This window comes from Saccostrea cucullata, unplaced genomic scaffold (assembly GCF_032062105.1).
Source record: "Saccostrea cucullata isolate Sc308-1 unplaced genomic scaffold, CSIRO_AGI_Scuc_v1 ctg21, whole genome shotgun sequence".
In the NCBI taxonomy this organism is placed as follows: Eukaryota; Metazoa; Mollusca; class Bivalvia; order Ostreida; family Ostreidae; genus Saccostrea; species Saccostrea cuccullata.
Genome location: NW_026931375.1, coordinates 82,501 through 102,324, shown reverse-complemented (window position 1 = coordinate 102,324; position 19,824 = coordinate 82,501). Strand labels below are relative to the sequence as shown.

Genomic DNA, 19,824 nt, shown 5'->3' with positions numbered 1-19,824 from the left:
AAATTAGATCTAAATCTAACAAACTCTTGATTTGGAAGGGGGTGTTCATGACAGATATGAAAGCAAAAGAATATCAACCAAAGTTTATGCATGACATACTTAAATGCTGAATCTTTTGATTAAGATACTGTAAACTTGGATCGAAAAAAAGGAAACATTATTTTATATCAAAACATTACTAGGAGCAAGAAATGTGTTAAAGAACACTCCATTGGGCATATTCTTGTAAAACAGCAAAAGATAAACCAGGTAGTAAAAAAAAAAGTTTTTATTAACTAGTTTAAGCATTGAAAGATTCAGCTTTTGGAAACTGTCTAATCCAAGGACTCTACCATTTATTTTACTGTGGATTCGGACACTTTATTAAATTTTCTATGTTCCTTACACTCTGCAATCTGACAGTCTATCCATTCTGGCACAAAATTTGGTTTACTGCAAGTAAGATTAGACAACTTTCACTGTGTATGTCCAGCCTTTTCACTTGCCTCTTGCGGCAAAAAGATTGTCAATTTTCCACTTGCTAATTTAGACGTTTACAATTCGTGCAGATGATATCAGCTAGTACATATCAGCCTTCTTAATGTAACTTGCAAAATTTGTATTTTAGTGATGTTGAGTTCATTTCATACTCACTTTGGATCAAAGAAAAACCCCACAATGATTAATAATGAAAATCTAAACAGTATTAATTCTTTAAAAAAGTATATGTAAGTTCATTCTGTGTTCATTATATATACATGTACATGCTAAAATACATTAATACAAATGCTGCAACTGAATGTATTGTTTAACGATCTTGATCTGCATTATCGGTAGTTATACAGAAATTTTAGGTGAAGATATGGCAGCAAATTCGTTTCTGTACACAGCTTTAGAGTTTTAAGCTAGCTTTACAGTTGATAGGTACACTTAAGTATTGTGTTGATGATGTGTAGTCTTTGGCACTCTGCAAGACTTTAGTATTGTATTCTGACTGTAGGGGGTGGGTGGGGATGTTCGCAGGTGCTTTGCCATTTAATTTTATTTCAACACAGATGTAGCACACAACCATCTAAGGCAGTGAGATTCCAAATGAAATGCACATATTGTTGCTACCTTTGTTTATCACATTGGGAAACTTTTTTGTAGTGACTGAGATTTTCCTGGTTTTTAGAAATCACAAGCTGATGGTATTGAATTTTTTCTCCTTTTGTTTTGTACTCCTTGACAAAATCGTGTGATGTTGAGGCATTGTATAAAATGCATTCTTTGTGAGTTCCATCTCAGGTTTCTGTGTGTTTATTTATATCAGTTGATTTTTTTTTGGCAAATGCGGTAGATGTTTGTTGATGAAAAATTATGCATATGAATGATACTTTTGATAGTATACAGTTTGTTTGCCATAAAATGTGAATATTCACAAATATTGTCCATATTTTTTAAACACAAGAAATACTAGTTCATATTAAAACACATATTGTATATTTCTTTGTTATTCATTTCAATGAAATCAGATGACAATATTATCAGTGTTTGTTTTAGTTTTTAGTTCACTAATGAGCTGTTTCTGATCACCAATTGTCCTTCTGTCTGTCAGTACATCTGTAAACTTTAAAATAGTTTTACATTTTGAATTTCTCAAGTCTCAACCATATATTAATGTTTTTTTGAGAATTGTATACATTAATCATTCGAAATTTCCTGGTGAAAATTAAGGATAAAATACATGTACTTGAAGAAAAAATTCCTGGGACTTCCAAATCTCTTCAGTGGACAGGTTAGTAAACCTGACAATGGGACTGACATTTGAGACATCAATTTTCGAGATACTGAAGACTGATAATGTAGAATTTCAACATATTTAACTGGCATATTGATCTTAATAAGTCATGTGTCAACATACATGTAATTATGCTGTATATTGACATGTTGCATATCAACATATAATTAATTCTAGTCTATTGTCAAAATATATGTGTTGCATCTTGCATGTATGTCACATGCTGTTTTGGTGGGTAAATCTAAAGGAGATGGGTGAACTTAACGAGAGATAAGCCCATAGTGCGACAAACATGAAAGTGAAAAATTAAATCGCAATTTTATCAAAATTTTCCTTAATATTTCATCTAACATTAAAGTATTTTTTATGTAAAATCTCTACAACTTAAACAAATCTCATGAAAATTGAAGTTATTTGCCTATGAAATATTATACACACACGGAAGAGGACAAAACGAGTCATTTTTTCACACTGTAACACTATTTTTCGTTATGAGTGGGTCTTCTCTCCATTTTTTTGAAAGGTATAATCCCCAAAGTTTGCATAAAAACATACATATTTTGGTTTCCAAAATTATGGAGCAATGACCCACTATACCTTAAAAATATAAGTTTATGACATAACTTTCGTATCTTTTCAAGAAATACTTGAAGTCCCTTAAGTCAATGGCCATATCACAAAAATGATTAAATGCCACACTTCATCAGGACTTGTGTAGCATAGTGGTTAGCGTGCTAGTCTCAATAGAGAATGAAACTCAGAATTTTTATTGCCAGGATTCGAACCCAATGGATACCACATTATTTTTTTTTTATATAAAAGAATAAATGTTAACGAAAAATTTTCCTCAAAACTTTTTGTTTCTCATGATTACATAAAAATCAATGATGAGAATTATAACTTTTCTCTAAATACTAAATCCACAATTTGAATATGATTTTTATATATCTGAAGCTTGTGGGTTTTTTGCACGCTAAGTTCACCCATCTCCTTTATTATTTAAAACAGATTATCTGAAAAAAAAATTAAATTGAGTGAAAGAACTTTTATCTTTCATGATGATATTGCCATACCATAACAATTTGCCTATATAAAGATTAACAAATGACCCCCCCCCCCCCCACTCCTTTCCATCCCATACAAACACGTACACAAACAAACTGGCTATGCTCTGATATTTAAAAACTGTATTTGACCGAAAGAAATAATTATTCTCACACTGGATCATCTGAGTATGTTTATGGCAAGAGATAAATGTTTTTACGGATATCCAATTTCCGATCTGTTTCCGATTTTGTGGCTTGTTTTTCGAAAACGAAAGTAGAGTGTACGCATAAATTATCATTTTCCCTCGTACATAATATAATATTGATTAAGCCTTTAAGGTGGGTTTCAAGGAAGTGCAGTTTAACAGGAGTTTTTCCTAAGAGTTAGATTGTTCACACACTGTGTGATTTACCTGATCTTTTTGCTTGTTTTCTATCCCTAATTGCCTCGGAAGTGCTGCTCAGTTACTGTATAGTTCATTGATTTTCTGTATAGTGATTTTATTTGCATGCTCTGTGACAATCCTTCTACTTTCAACGACCTTATATCTGTGGAACTTTAAGCCATGGATCAAAGTGACATGGATTTAACAAAGTAAGATGTTGAATATTTTTTTTATTTAATCAGTTTTATAAAGGGTGGTGTAATCCTTGATTCATTAAACACAAAGAATTCTAATCACTTACATGTACTATAATATCCCGAATCCTCAATTCATCAACCTCTAACAACATTCCTAAACACTGGACTTGGTTTAAAATTTAAGCCCTTTTACATACTCATTTCAGTCATTTATCCCCTCTCACTCCCCTTAGTTCCTCCTGTTCAATTTAGCTTAGTTCTAGAGGTCAGTATCCTCCCCTCCCTTTCATTCTGATTGACTATTTAACTTTTTCCTCCTAACCTAATTACAGATAGCTCCCCGTGTTTTGTACATAGTGTGGGTCAAACATCAAATAAATCTAGATGATTGACTAGTAAAGTTAATTGACACAAACAATTAAAGCTATGAAACAAGTAATCTCCGCAAGGCCATCATTAAATTATTGGTTGGTAGCCCTCTCTTTGTCGCCAGAAACCCACGCCGAATCTTGCATATGCTTACTGACTGTTCTGAATAAGGATATGGGAGATTGGCTGTGGATTTCCAACAATGGGAACTAGCTTAAGGGCTAGCAAACCTAATTATTTTAAAGAAGACCTAAGATTTTGAATTTTGGTCTGGTGTCTCTCTGAGGCCAGACCAAAATTTATTTGCGATTGTTGCATTTTGTTTTTTAAAAAATGCATAAATTTTATCTAGAGTTATTACATATGCACTGCTAATTTGTGATTATAAAAAATGTCCTGCTCTGTTGACAAACTTGTTTCTCAGCAATTGCATGTCTGTTTATCAATGATGTGGCAATTTACCATCACTCATCATGTCAGTGATTTGGCATTCACTATCTGTCAGCATGACTTTTTATACTAATTCAGATGCATCCTCTCTAGATTCTGTAATGAAATCTTTTTGCTTCATTTTTTTGCCTGGGACACTTTCTGTCCCTAATTCCAGAAAAATATACTAATAAAATGTCCATGGAACATCATACTCTGAATTGGAAAACATTGTAATTTTTAATCAAATTGTTCCTTGATGTTTAAATTCATGTATGAAATGGTTTCAGTATGGAACCTCCTCCAAGTCCCAAGCCTAGCTTTGTAAGGAATGTCAACCTGGCAGCCATGAAGGAGGACTATCTTTATCATTTGGCACTGGATACAGAGCATCATGATTTAAAAGACATGTTTAAGGATGTCAGGGTAAGTAGAATTTACTCCATGTTTAGCTCAAGCTTTTATGTTTTTGTATTAAGGTTCATTTCTCTGACCACTAGCCAAGTGTCTGCTTTATTGATACATGTAATGATTATCGAAAAGAAATCTGACTTAGTTATAATTGAAAAATGAATATTTTCACCACACCTTAGAGGGCAAACTTTGATTTTTATTGATGATTTTGTAAGGATTGAAATAAACAGACATCAATCACAGTAATAGTTATCTACCTTATCAGAGGGTCAGTGAACCTTAAATTGTTTCAGCAGGACTGACTACTTCAAACAAATGAATTTCTGTGTTTCATTTAATGTTAATTTTGTTCTTTCAGTTTGTTTGCTTTGGAGGATCACCCAGTCGTATGAAAGCGTTTGCGTTTTACATGGTGGATGAACTGAAGTATAAGATGGTTGCTGGTCAAACCTTAGAGAATATATCTAGAGGGTCAGATAGATATGTGTTGTATAAAGTGGGCCCCGTCCTCTCAGTCAGTGTAAGTGGATCACTTTGCTGTCAGATCGAAACACAGCATCACTTTTAGCTCGTCTGATTGTCGATCAGAAGGATAGCATTTGTCTACTGTTCATTTATTGGTTTGTCCTCCTATAGCATTTGTTAAAATTTGTATGATACAATTTTTGCCTGATTTAATTAAAAGTTTTCACCAATGTAGAACAAATTAACTCAATTTATCAAGAAACATAAATCTGCATATTTTTTTTATGAATGGTAAAATTACTTTAAGCATAAATGTCTTGGACTAAGATTTCTAGCAATCATAAATACCCGGTAGTTGTGTGAATTTAAGTTATGTACATTTATTGTGGTAGTGTTAGATAAACGGCATCCTACTAGATTGGGCTAGTGGGTTAACCCTTTAGCTCAATTGGTAGAGCACTGGACTGGCAAGCCAGAGGCCCCGGGTTCAATCCCAAGCAGAGGCACAAAATTGTCTCTGACTCTCTGTTACATTTGGCGCCCACATTGGGACAGACCCGGGTGTTCTCTGGTGGGTGAGAGTGATTGCCCCCAGAACTTTGCCCCACAGGGATCGGCACTCCAAAAGAGATGAGGACATCTCATTCTCTGGAGGGGGACAGTGTGGTAGAGTAAGATACATGGCATCCTACTAGCTTGGGATAGTGGGTTAACCCTTTAGCTCAATTGGTAGAGCACTGGACTGGCAAGCCAGAGGCCCCAGGTTCAATCCCCAGCAGAGGCAGTAAATTGTTTCTGTTACAGTATGACCAGATTTATGTATGTGAACTATTTTAATATCTACATGTATATTATATTTTAGCATGGTATGGGAATCCCTTCTCTGTCTATCCTGATCCATGAAATTCTAAAACTGCTGAATCATGCAGGATGTGACCCCGCTGAGGTCATCTTCTTCAGACTTGGAACGAGTGGGGGACTGGGTAGGATTTTATAATTCAGGAAATTTAATGAAAGTTCAAGTTTTTAGGTCACCTGAGTAAACTCAGGTGACCTATCCGTTTTCGTCCGTCGTCGTTCGTTAACATTTTAACATTTTCAGCTTCTTCTCTGAAACCACTGAACCAATTTCAACCAATTTTGGCATATAGCATCCATTGGTGAAGGGGAACAAAAATTGTGAATTTCATGGTCCCTGCCCCCCCTGGGGCCTGAGGGGTGGGGTCAAAACCACTAAAATTAATGCAATCTTTAAAAATCTTCTTCCTTACTCCTGGACATCAAGCAGTCAAACTGTTGATATGATTGAAATCAGCATTGAGTCCTCTAATAAAGTTGTGAAATTCATGGCCCCAGGGTCAGGGGTTCTAGTGCTAGGGCGGGGCTAAATAGATTATATAGTAAAAATGCATAAATTCTTTGAAATTCTTCTTCTATGCTCTTGGGCATTAACTAAACTAATCAAGTGCATAGTTAAGTTGAAAAAGACCGCCTCTTCCAAAATTTTGAATTTCATGGCCCCAGGTTTAGAGGTTCTAGTGCTAGGGCGGGGTTATATAGATTGTATAGTGAAAATGCATTAATTCTTTGAAATTCTTCTCCTCTGCTCCTGGACATTAAATAAACTAACCAAGTGCATAGTTATGATGAATAAGGCTGTCTCTTCCAAAATTGTGAATTTCATGACCCTATTGTTAGGGGTTCTAGTGCTAGGGCGGGGCTATATAGATTATACAGTGAAAAGGAATTATTTCTTTGAAAATCTTCTCTGCTCCTGAGTATTAAATAAACTAACCAAATAAATAGTTATGTCGAATAAGGCTGTCTCTTCCAAAATTGTGAATCTCATGGCCCCCGGGTTTGGGGTTCTGGTGTTAGGGTGGGGCTCTACTAATTATATAGTGAAACTGTATAAATTCATTAAAAATCTTCTTTTCTGCACCAGGGTATTAAACCAATGTACTGTGTACATAGTTATGAGGAGGAAGGATGCCTCTTTGAGATTTGTGAATTCAGGGCCCCTGGGTCAGGGCTTCTTGTGTTAGGGCAGGGCTCTAATGTTTACATAGTAAAAACACATGAATTCTTTGAAAAATTGCTCCTTTGCTCCTGGGTATTATTCCAATGATCTTAGTACATATTTATGACAAAGAAAGCTGTCTCTTCCAAAATGGTAAATAATTTCCGGACCCCTGGGACAGAGATACTTGGGGGGGGGGGGGGGGACATAGTCTGAAAATAGTTTAATAATTTGAAATCTGCACTTTGGTATTAATCAACAACATGATGAAAAAAAATTTCCAAAATTTTTGGGTCAGTGGTTCCTGTGGGGTGGGGTGCACAACTGATAAAGTGGAAGTGCTTTTTCTCTTTGTTACTCTGATCTACCTCTGGGTATTATGTAACCAAAGTAAGCATGCTAAGTGTATAGTTATGATAAGCAATGGTGCCTCTTTTAAAAGTGTGAATTTCATGGCATCTGGTTTAAAACACGAATCAAATTCAATTGTTGGAAAGTTGTTACATGATACTCAGGTGACCTATAAGGCCCATGGGCCTCTTGTTATAATTTTTTAAACACATTTATGTTTTGCTTTAGAGAGTTTTAATCGATGCATACTGTAAGTTCACATATTTTCATGGGGTTAATTTTTTGAGGTTTGAGGAAAAAATCTTGGTTTGTGGGGACTTTATTTCGTGGATGGAAAATGTTTAAGTAGTAATATATATCAAATTTTACACTTCATGGCCTTGAAAACACAAAAATTAAACCCCCATGAAAATAAGTGATTTCACAGTATAACAATTTCTTCCCTATTGAGAGGACTCTTAGCTTTAAAAAAAAATTGTTAGGAATTAAACAGGGAATTATTTAGCAGGATGAAGTGTCAAAAGTCTTTTAGGTTAACTGTAATACCGTATAAGTTGAAATTTTATCGAGACGCAAATTTAGCGATTTCGCCGATTTGTCCTTTAAAATGGGTATTTAATTTTTAGCGAGAAGAAATTTTAGGGATATTAAAAAGCTCACTAAAGAGGCCATTACAAATAAAACGCAATTAATTTTTAGCGATATTCAATTTTAGCAATCACAGCACCCTAGCTAATAATGCCCAAATTAAATCCTCACTAAAAATTCTACTTATACGTTATATCAATATGCAACACACCATAAATTTATTTTATATTTTGACCATAATTTGTTATATCTATAAATATCACAAAATACTGTATATGCACAAAATTTGGTGTAACTATTCAAAATTAAGCACAATCAAAAGATATGGAGTTTTTGGCATAATCATGAACTAGTGCTACACATGTCCATGCCATATATAGTATTAATAAAGGATTTCTTAGTGGTATTCATGAATAAGTGCGTCATTTTTTGCCCTTAAGCTACTAAGATATGAAGCCCGCTTTTTAAGTACACATTTAGTATTTTAAAGTCGAAGGGAATGAAAATCACATTGAATTCACTGTAAGTCCCAATTCCTTTCAAGCATGTTTGCTATAAGTGTACCTTGCTGAACTTATAAATTTATCATTCATTTTCAGGCCTGGATCCTGGAACTGTTGTTATATCTGAGGCTGCTGTAGACGGCCTTCTACGACCATATATGGAAGTGGTATGTACTTACTGTTCAGAATACTAAGGGACAATCAGTTTTAGCTCTCCTGAAGCAAAGGACTAAAACTGAGTTTCTCTTCATAAATACTTTTTAGATCCAAACAAATTTAATTTTGGCTTGCATAATTGGAATATATAATATGCTCTTTTAAGGAGAGATGTTTCTAACTGAGAAATCGTAAAAATAAATTTTTCTTTCAAAATATTTTTTTTTAAATCTTTAGAGTCACAAAAGATAATACCAAATCTGCATGTTTATGACATGTATTTGTACATTATAAAAAGAAAAAAAAATGAACATTTTAGCAGTTTGTTTGACATACATGTAATTTGATTGCAGGCAATTCTGGGATTGATTAATCAGTTCCCTGCTTTTCTCTGTCCAGTGCTAAACAATGAGCTCTTAGATGTAGCTAAATCTATAGGATGTGAGACAGTGCTAGGGAAAACAATGTGCACATATGACTTCTATGAAGGTAATATACATTGTATTTCATGGATAACATTATGATTACATGTATCTACTTACATGTATCTACATTATATGTTACATTATCTAGGACATTGATGGTAATACATAGCCATTTGCAAACTTTATAAACAACTGCATGTATTAATGTAAAAGACTGAGATTTCTTTGCTAAAACTCAGTATAGATATGCCAACTAAACAGAAACAAAAACTTTGACATTGTCGGAACAATGCATTTCATAAACACTTTAATGACTAAGGACTAAGATCTTCCATAGCCTTAAAATGTACTGTTTACAACAAAATAAACAGCCATACCATTTTTTGGATACTCATTTTGAGTATTTTCTTTTTACTTTTCAAGGTCAGGGCAGGTTGGATGGAGCATTTTGTGACTTCACTGAGGAGGACAAGATGAACTTTCTCAAGCGAGCTCACGGAAAGGGGATTGCCAATATTGAAATGGAATCATTGTGTTTTGCTGCCATGTGCCACAGGGCAGGTGTCAAAAGTAAGAATGTTTTAGCTCATTTTCAATATTTTATCTCACTTCAAGGAAGTCGAGATAAGCTAATGCCTCACTGTATCCAGGCATTTTTTTTAACTGAGTAACTTTTTGTGCCATATATTGAACAGTCGTTTGATTAAAGACAACCCCAAACATGCATTACATGTAATAGAACCATTTCCAGCTTAGTTTGGACTTTCAGTAAGATGTGGCATTCTCGACATTACATAATTAGCTTCTGAAATTTACACAGCTTTCCTTCACTGTTGAAATATACATGGGATAGAAATTCGGGTAAATGCAAATTAGTGTATCAAATAACCAATAACATTGTCTCGTCCGGCAAAGAGGTGGAGCTTAAGTTGTCTCATCGTTGTCAACAACAATTTAAAGTTCCTGATGTTATTAATTTCTTAACCAATGAGAATCTATTTGCCATTTGACAGGCGTAAACATGTAGTGCCGAGAATGCCACTCCTTACTGAAAGTCCAAACTAAGCTGGAAATGGTTCTAAGCAAGAATTTTTAAAATTTTAATTTAACTGTGTTTAACTGTACATAATTAATGCTCAGTTGTGTCTGTATGTTTGTAGGTGCTGTGCTTTGTGTGACACTTCTTGATAGATTGAAAGGTGACCAAATCTCCACCCCACATGAAATTATGGAGGAATGGCAACAGCGTCCTCAAAGAATTATGTCCGCATTTATCAAAAAGAAACTGGGAATTACAAATTGATGAAACCAATTTTGATATACTTCTACTGTGGTCATCAAATTTGAAATTATTACAGAAGTAAAGAATTGGATTTCCTAACATAGTACATACAATAGAATTATGTTGGTACTGAATTAGAAACATTGTTCTAAGCTTTAAAATCAAAACTGCTATAGCAATTCTCAATCATATCATAAAATGTTAATCAAAAAAAAATTTACTTTCTTTACAATGTTGTTGATGTTATTTTGAGTATTTATTCTCTTTTTGAGTGTTGGTACTATTTGTACAAATCTTAGGGAAGATTTTGGGATTTTTTTTTTTGCATTTATTTTCACTTTTTGTACATTTGTTTATTTAGAAAAATTTGATATGTGAACATTTTAGATTAATTCTATTTGTTGTCTTATATGTTTTTGAAATTGTTACTTTTTATTTCACAGTTTTAATATGCTTCATCATAGATTAATTAGATTTACATGAAGCCATTTTAAAAAATATAAATGGTGGGTTTATACCTTCTTGTCTCTGAGTTTAGGGTATACAAGTCTGATAAGTGGCCCAAGTTTAAGTCAAGAAATACATGTAGCTGGTAGAATTTTCTAGAGATTGAAGATGTGTTGTTGCCATAAAAAAAAATCCAGTGTGTGGTGAAATTAATTAGAAATACACATAGAAAGCATTTTAATTTACAGAGAACATTAAAATTCAAATGTACATCATACCGGTGGTAATCTCATTTACAATAGATACATGTATAATCAAAATGGATGTAAATTTCAACAAATTTTCATTTAGCATTTTAGAGGTTCACTAAAATGATAATTAAAAAAGGAGAAAAAAATGTTTCTTACTGGTATTGAATTTTTTTAACCTCAGGTAAAAGAAATACACAAACAATACAACTTACCTCAGTATGTAGTCATTGGAATTAATTGAGCGTTATTGTTAAACTGATATACAGAGAGGTGAAGTATTTCCTTTTTCTTTTTTCTGTCTTTAAGAATCTGTGTTTTACTTGTAATAGTGGTTATCATTGAGTTAAACTTTGTGCAATAGAGGGTTTTCTGTCATGTAAATGTATCTCCTTTATAATTAAAACATAATTTATTATGCTTTAATCAAATGTAATATTTTTAAAACATTTACATGTAATTAAAAAGATGATCCTTTGTAAACAATTTTTTTTTTTAATTTTAAGTTTCACATTAAAATTTCAGTGTTATGTTTTACACCAAAACGTACACTATCAATACTAATATGGATTTTTAAAAAAAAAATCATGTTTATTTAATGAGCCATGCTGATTACAAGCATTAGTTTTTACTTACAATACATTGTTTTAGTTCCTGCTTTGATGCTAATATTTACAGCATTAGATAATAAAGAACAGATCTTTCAGCAATAAACTGTGTTGTTAATTTTGACATATATAGTTAAGTTTTTGAGGCCAGATGTTCAACACAAATCAGTGATATATTTATACATTTACAAGAGGCCTATAGTCCACAATGCTCAAATGTGACACTATGGCGCTCTGCTGTTCTACATATTAACAGATTTTTCCATGAGTATTCCAATATGGAACATTGATTGCCTATTGTGGTCTCACCTTAACACAATTAAGATCATAAAGAAATTTAATTTATCTGAGGATGCTTCAAAATAAACATGAATTATCATGTCTTTTTCATATATTTTTAATTAGTCAAAGGTTAGGCCTATTTGTTTTTAAAAAAAATCGATGGAGAAACTGTAACAGTTATTTTTATGGCCCATGTGTTAATTATTGGAGACATAAATAGCAACATATTTCATTTCCTCATAAGTAAACTGAAAATATTCCGATATATTTACACATATAATTTTTAGCAATATATTTTCCCTTTTTATTTTTTTATACATCGGAGACATTTTAGTACGAGTTATCTACTAAGTTGAACGAACGCATCTCGAATTTCCTCAGACTGAAATCGGGCATCTTCTGACGGTTGGTCAGAAAAGAAAGTGCATCATGAAGACGGTTTTCATGGTTGCAGAAAAACCGTCTTTGGCCCAGTCCATCGCAAAGATTTTATCTGGAGGTCAGATGAGTACCAGAAAGGGGTTTAATGGGGCTTGTTCAATTCACGAGTACAAGGGAAAGTTTCCCCCGACAGGGGAATCGGTTTCATACAAAGTGACATCGGTGTGTGGACATGTGTTTGGTCTGGACTTTATTGGAAAGTACAACAGCTGGGATAGAGTTGACCCTGTATGTATCATACAAATTAAAGAATTTTAATCTTGATGAAGAGTGGATCAATTTTTTTTTTTGGGGGGGGGGGGAGAAATGAAGAAAACTTCACAAGGGTAAGAGTGATGAGTTATCCTACAATACTAAGAAGATCTCTTAAGTCGAACAGATGTTCATCATTCTGTGTCTTTTATACAGGTAGAATTATTTACTGCACCAACTACGAAGAAAGAGGCAACAGAAAAGTTACGCATGCCAAGTTTCTTAGAAAAAGAGGTACATATGCATTTTAAATCCTATTTCACTTTGATGCAGAGATATTTTTTCCAAAACAAAATTTGTCCGGTACTACGAATCACCGGAATGCCCCGTAATCACCGAAATGCCCCAAGAAATCACCGAAATGCCGCCGAAATGCCCCTTATTTTGTAATATATAAACAAAAAAATTATAAATATTGATGATTTTAACTGTTCTAGAGCTTAGATACAGAATAAAAATTTCATAATTTTAGCGTAAGTATTCTTATTTGGACAGAAGATTGTGCATGTTATAATATCTAAGAAAGACAACTCTCACTGATTAAATGCACATGCCAAAATAGTCTTTTTTTAATTTTTATTTTTCTTTTTAAATATATTCTAAACATAAAGTCATATTTTTCATATCAATGAAAATTCTGTTTGTAATATTATTTACGTATATTCTTGATTTCTAAAAACATCGAAGTTCATCACCAAAATCGAGTTATCGCCCTTTGAAGTATGATACGCTTTAAGCACAAAACATGAAAATAATTAATTTTACCGTCAGTTATGCTTTACTGAAATAATTAGGCATTAATTTTTATGAAAAACATCATGTAAAAACATATGTTAGGGCATTTCGGTGATTTTGTTGGGAATTTCGGTGATTTTTAGGGGCATTTCGGTGATTACGGGGCATTCCGGTGATTCGTGTTACCCAAATTTGTCTTTTATGAAGTGCATGATTTGATTTTTAAGATGTTCTATTCATTAGGCGAGAGGCTCTGATTACTTGGTTTTATGGCTTGATTGTGATAAAGAAGGAGAAAACATTTGTTTTGAGGTGATAGACTGTGTCAAAGCAAGCATGAACAGAGTGTCAGGACAGGTAAAGGGGGTTTGTAATAATTATATTAATTTCACTTGAATATGTCTTTAAATGTCATAATACTCATATGTTACATAGGTTCCAATTTTAATTTTTATGCCCCCCTTCGAAGAAGGGAGGGCATATTGCTTTGCTGCTGTCTGTCGGTCGGTCGGTCGGTAGGTCTGTCGGTCTGTCGGTCCACTTGGTTTCCGTTCATTTTCTTAGCAACCGTTGTACATACTGAAATGAAATGTGGTATACAGATTTATCACATTAATATCTAGGTCAAGTTCTGTTTTGGGTAAGGTCGCACCGATTTTGACAGTTATGCCCCTTGGACTTAGAAAAATTCCAATTATTTGCAGTTTCCGTTCATTTTCTTTGCAACCGTTGCACATACTGAAATGAAATTTAATATACAGATTAATCAGATAAATATCTAGGTCAAGTTCTGTGTTGGGTATGATCCCACCATTTTTAATAGAGTTATGCCCCTTGGACTCAGAAAAATTCCAATTATTTGCAGTTTCCGTTCATTTTCTTTGCAACCGTTGCACATACTGAGATGAAATTTGATATACAGATTTATCAAATAAATATCTAGGTTAAGATCTGTGTTGGGTATGATCCCACCATTTTTAATAGAGTTATGCCCCTTGGACTCAGAAAAATTCCAATTATTTGCAGTTTCCGTTCATTTTCTTTGCAACAGTTGCACATACTGAAATGAAATTTAATATACAGATTAATCAGATAAATATCTAGGTGAAGTTCTGTGTTGGAAAAATTTTTGACAGAGTTATTCCCTTTTGGACTTGGAAAAATTCCAATTTGGGGGAAGGGGGGCATAAGTGTTTTACAAACATCTCTTGTTTTATATGTAATGTAATTGTAACGGTTTCTTAGTTATAATAGAAGTATAAGTAAGTCCGTTTCAGGGTTCCATCTCCATTTATTCACATACAGATGAACACAGAAATGGAAAATAGGAAACAGGATAAAGGAAAATGCCCTGAAATTTATAATAACAAATAATAGATACATAGCATAAAATATTCTAACATATCTGTATCAAGATAGTTATTACAATCTGCGGTTAACAGATACGCAGCATAAAGGGAGGTAACTCTTCACACGAATTACACATCAAATACACGAATACTCCCTTTCAATATTATACTCTTTAAAAAATCATAAAATCTTTATACAACAAAACTGATCTATATTTTACAATAGTGTCTACACAGACCTTACTATTTCAGGATAATCATAAAATATATAAAACAATAATATCCTACCAATCCATGGGATCGAGCGTCTCCCATTCACTATAGTGACAATGATATGGCTCACATGGTCCAGATCATATAACTACAAATTATCATAGTTTACATAAGTAAACTCATCATCATAAAAATATCTACATATTTATTTAAATAAAAACTACAATCTGCATCAATAAAACAGTTACTCTTAAATACTAATCTCTCAATCAGATTCTGACCTTGAAAGTGCTATGGAATTAACTTTGGCAAAATTACAGACTTTACAGTTAAATCAAATATTAGAAATCATATTAGAATTAGTATATAAATATTAGCTTACCTTAATAGAGAGAAATAGCGTCTTTGTCAATGTCAAAAGTCTGAATAAGCAAAACTATAATTATGGCCCTCTCTACTCAAACACTGGACAAAGAATGACCATAAAAACAACAACTTTTGGAGGGAAAAAATAAGTAAACCAATAAAACACAACCTTACAATGTTCAAACCAATGAAAACCATGTATACTTCCAACCAATCAGAACCTTCATACCCCGAGGCAATAAAAATTAAGTACAGGTACTACCTGTTCTACCTGGGTGACCATATCAATACATTTATGTACAAATTAAAAACATGAAATATAATATAGATTTATTAAATAAATTAATAAATCTAATACTGTAACATAATTAATACTTTTATGCTGATGTTATAAATAGTTATTATTTTTCCTTTTTAGGCAGTGTACAGAGCAAAGTTTAGTGCCATCACAGACAAGGATATTAAAAGTGCCATGTCTAAACTGATCACTCCCAACAAGAACGAGGCACTGTCTGTGGATGCCAGACAAGAGTTAGACCTCAGAATAGGATGTGCCTTCACTCGCTATCAGACAAAGTATTTCCAGGTTTGGCAATTTTTTCATACTCTCTGTATGTGAAGTTCTGTTTGTGCACTCAAAATTTAACACATTAAGGTTGTATACCCAGTACTGCAAACCTGAATGAGTGCTGAAGGTTTTTTTTAAGTGTTTGCAGTCATAGAATGAACTGTTTACAAATAGAGACCATGAATTGTACTGTAACAAACAAAGACAGAGTACAATTTACTTGTGAAGTCCGCCATCACTGAATAAAGGCATTGACATGCTTTTCATTTTGTTTTCAATTATAAGCAAAGTTTAATTTTATTGACCTAATTTAAACTGATTTTCAGGGGAAGTATGGGGACTTGGACAGCACCCTGATATCTTATGGTCCCTGTCAGACCCCCACCCTGGGCTTCTGTGTGGACAGACACGATAAAATACAGTCATTTAAACCAGAACCTTACTGGGTCATTCAAGTCAAGGTAAGTTCCCACTTACACTTAAATAAATACATTCTACTGAATGATCAGTTCTTATTAACCCTAATTACTGGTATATACACCTGCAAACAAAGATTAGGGGAGGGGGTCTTTGGAATTTATTTTCCCTCGTAGAAATACCTGTATTTGTCTTGATTTTATTTCGTTCGTTATACTTACCAGTCATAAATATACATTAGGATATCTTCCCCTTATTAACGTTCATAACTCGCGGGCAAGCGTTTAAAAGAATAAGATTCAAACACTTATAAGACCGAGATCACATCTCAGGTGCTTGCCCAAGTCAGTTCATCTTCCGGCGTGCAACAGAACGTTCATACTTTTTTGGCAGAGATTTCTCAGCCACAGAGTGATACAAATACTTTGTATTTGTATACGGTATTGGTTTAGATACTCTCTCATGCTCTTAGTTTAAGTATGGAAGAAGCCAGTTTTATTTCGAACGACGAATTAAATTCGGGCTCGGAATTCCAGAATTTACAGTCAGTAATGGAGGCCAAAGGAAAAAAACCGCGGTCCGGTAGGAAATCCTCCAGCAAAGCTAACGAGAAAATGGAACAATTAGAAAACAGAGTCAACGAAAGGTTAGACACTATGATGAATTTTTTAAGAGAAAGTATTCAAACTTTGTCCAGCAGTGTTTTAGAGAATACAGCTTCTCATAATGTACACGAGACAAACGTGTCTCATAATTCGTTAGCGGATCAGGATACCGGTGGTTTATCCACGCGGAGACCTGAGCCCATGGTATCAAATGTAGACGATTCATCTGGAATGCGTCCGATTATACCTTTGGAAAGTGAAGTCCAAATTGAAGGGACATTAAGTGTGCCTGAAATGGACGATATGATATCATTAGCTCCAAGTGTCAGAGAAGTACGTGAGCTATTGGGTGATAACGAATCCTCAGTTCAAGAGGAATCTATTACTGCCCATGATTCTGATAACAATCAACATAAGTTGGACAGCAACAACAACAATAGATTTCAGAACTTGATCAATAAAAGTGACGAGCATACAAAAACTCTAACTGATATTTTTGGCAATGTTTCGTCTTCAGAGGAAGAAAAAACTGGATTAGTTTTAGACAAAACACAAGAGGAGATCTTGAAAAAGTCATGGAGAATTACTGATCCTGAATGCTTGTCTGCTTATAGAGATGAATATAGACAATGTTTCCCTGTTCATCCAAACTCGGCAGCATTTCTACAAGTTCCAGGGCTAGATGACATTTTAGAACCAATGTTAAGAAAAAAACACGGAAATAAAACCAAAGGTTGGGGGAAAAGTAAACATTTAATTTCCCAGCCGTACAAAAGTATTGAAACTTTGGCATATCAGGGACAGATGGCTGCCCGTATGGGTATTATTTCATTAAGCTACATGCAGCAAGCTTTAGGAACGTTGTTAGATTCTATAACTTGTCAAGATGCGGACACAGTTCAAGCAATTAAAGACATTTTCTCCATGTCTACCAAGGCACTAGATCAAATGGGGAGAGCAGGGGCTTTTCACCATCTTATAAGAAGGAAAACTGCAGCACAAGACTCTGGATTATATACCTTGAAGGATATTCATAGCAAAATTATTTGCCTGCCTCTTTCAGAAGATGGCGTCTTTGGCAAGAAATTAGAAGAGAAACTAAAAGAAAGGAAAGAGCAGAAAGATTCTCTTAAGGATTTAATTCCAGAATGGAATGAAAAAAATCAGAAACGCAAATTTTCAGAAAATTCTGCTGAAAACTCTGGAAATTTTAAAAAACCCAGAACTACTACTGTTTTGAATAACAGTTACAGAACAGCTACTCAGAGACCCAATTACTCAAGACGGTCTTATGACTACAAACCAAGAGAGGACAATTCGAGAAATACGTCTACATCTGCTACAGTAGACAGAATTGGCTCCTTTCGGATCCCAAAGAAATCTAATAAATGACTGGAGATTAGAACAGGTAACCAAAATTGCAATGCTTCCCGAGATACCAGTTGGGGGTCGTCTCAAACATTTTGTAGAAAATACTGGAATCTTGTAACTCAAGACAGTTGGGTATTATCAATAATCAACGAGGGTTACAAACTAGAATTTCTTCAAAAACCCCAGTTTTTAGGGATAAAGAAAACAACAATCCCTCAAATACAAAAACATTGTTTGTTAAAAGAGGTAGAAGATTTATTAGAAAAAAATGCAATAGAACCTGTCTCAAATCAGGAGAGTCAAACAGGTTTTTACAGTACATTTTTCCTTGTCCCCAAAAAGGGTGGCAAAATGAGACCCATCATAAATTTGAGACCCCTCAACCAGTATCTCAAGAAGCAACATTTCAAAATGGACACTTTAAACAAAGTGTTGAATCTAGTGAAACCAAACGATTGGGCAATTTCAATCGATTTAACAGATGCATATCTACACATTCCAATATTTTCAAAACATCGGAAATTTCTAAGATTTTGTGTAGAAAACCAGTGTTATCAATGGAAAACAATGTGTTTCGGCCCAACATCAGCACCTCGAGTTTTCACCAAAATGGTGTCTGTAGTAGCAGCATATTTGAGAACACACAATATTCGTCTAGTAGTTTACCTAGACGATTGGTTAATAGTAAACCAATCAAGAGAAATGTTATATCAAGATCGACAGAAGTGCCTAAATCTATTGGTTTCACTAGGTTTCATAATCAACAAAGAGAAGTCTTGTCTAGAACCCACTCAGGAAATTGTATACCTGGGAGCTTTGTTTTTATTCAGACAAAAAATAGTACTTCCATCTCAAGACAGATTGATAAAATTGGTACAATCAACCAAAATGTTAATGCAGGGTCAGAAAACAGCCAAAGATTTTCTACAATGGTTGGGAATAGTAGCCTCATGCATAGATCTTATTCCAAATGCTCGTCTTTACATGAGACCTGCTCAGTTACATCTACTAAGTTTTTGGAAACCAAGCTCTCTAGATTTGGAGAAAATAGTCCCTATTACACCACATCTAATACAACACCTACAATGGTGGTTATATTCAGTGAACATTTCCAGGGGCAGATCTTTGCAACTGGAAGAAATTGGGGTGACCATAACCACAGATGCATCCTTGACAGGGTGGGGGGCTCACCTAAACAATCAAATAGTTCAAGGACATTGGGACAGTTGTCACAAAGGTCTTCATATCAATTGTCTAGAGATGGAAGCAGTGTTTTTAACTCTGAAACATTTTCAAAAACAAGTACAAAACAGAACAGTTTTGATCAGATGCGACAATACGACAGTGGTTCAATACATCAACAAACAGGGAGGAACCAAATCTCCACGTCTTTGTTATCAGACATGGGATTTGTGGAACTGGGCAATAGGTCACAATATCAAGTTGAAAGCTGCTCACATAGCAGGAAAATCAAATATTCTGGCAGACCATTTGAGCAGGGTCAAGATCAGACAAACAGAATGGATGTTGAA

General features: G+C 34.1%; 3 protein-coding genes across 4 annotated transcripts in view; all 3 read left to right on the top strand.

Annotated features, from left to right (window-relative positions):
• Nucleotides 1–3,070: 3,070 nt before the first annotated feature.
• LOC134232414 (uridine phosphorylase 2-like) lies at nucleotides 3,071–10,684 on the top strand. Of its 2 annotated transcripts, none has more exons than XM_062714363.1 (8): nucleotides 3,071–3,144; nucleotides 4,477–4,612; nucleotides 4,959–5,120; nucleotides 5,928–6,048; nucleotides 8,624–8,694; nucleotides 9,037–9,172; nucleotides 9,532–9,678; nucleotides 10,269–10,684. In XM_062714363.1, the coding sequence occupies exons 2-8, from the start codon at nucleotides 4,478–4,480 to the stop codon at nucleotides 10,409–10,411; spliced, it is 915 nt and encodes a 304-aa protein (XP_062570347.1). In that variant the 5' UTR covers nucleotides 3,071–3,144; nucleotide 4,477; the 3' UTR covers nucleotides 10,412–10,684. The 2 variants fall into 2 exon arrangements, with proteins under 2 accessions (XP_062570347.1, XP_062570346.1); XM_062714362.1 differs by lacking the exon at nucleotides 3,071–3,144 and adding an exon at nucleotides 3,178–3,400.
• Nucleotides 10,685–12,328: 1,644 nt separating this feature from the next.
• LOC134232438 (DNA topoisomerase 3-beta-1-like) overlaps nucleotides 12,329–19,824 on the top strand; it is a 16,672-nt gene continuing 9,176 nt past the window's right edge. Inside the window, exons 1-5 of the mRNA XM_062714404.1 lie at nucleotides 12,329–12,644; nucleotides 12,825–12,902; nucleotides 13,647–13,760; nucleotides 15,750–15,917; nucleotides 16,226–16,360. Of these exons, the coding sequence (XP_062570388.1) occupies nucleotides 12,405–12,644; nucleotides 12,825–12,902; nucleotides 13,647–13,760; nucleotides 15,750–15,917; nucleotides 16,226–16,360 (735 nt within the window). The 5' untranslated portion in view covers nucleotides 12,329–12,404. The remainder of the gene's footprint in view (nucleotides 12,645–12,824; nucleotides 12,903–13,646; nucleotides 13,761–15,749; nucleotides 15,918–16,225; nucleotides 16,361–19,824) is intronic.
• Nucleotides 16,720–19,824, top strand: part of LOC134232410 (uncharacterized) — a 5,127-nt gene continuing 2,022 nt past the window's right edge. The window contains exon 1 of the mRNA XM_062714358.1: nucleotides 16,720–18,329. Within this exon, the coding sequence (XP_062570342.1) occupies nucleotides 16,796–18,313 (1,518 nt within the window). The 5' untranslated portion in view covers nucleotides 16,720–16,795 and the 3' untranslated portion in view covers nucleotides 18,314–18,329. The remainder of the gene's footprint in view (nucleotides 18,330–19,824) is intronic.

Excerpts from the sequence above, each read along its gene's own strand:
- LOC134232414 (XM_062714362.1), top strand. The coding sequence starts at position 3,372 with ATGGATCAAAGTGACATGGATTTAACAAA. Across the intron at positions 5,121-5,927 it reads GCCCCGTCCTCTCAGTCAGT|CATGGTATGGGAATCCCTTC; the intron begins GTAAGTGGATCA and ends ATTATATTTTAG. Across the intron at positions 8,695-9,036 it reads TACGACCATATATGGAAGTG|GCAATTCTGGGATTGATTAA; the intron begins GTATGTACTTAC and ends ATTTGATTGCAG.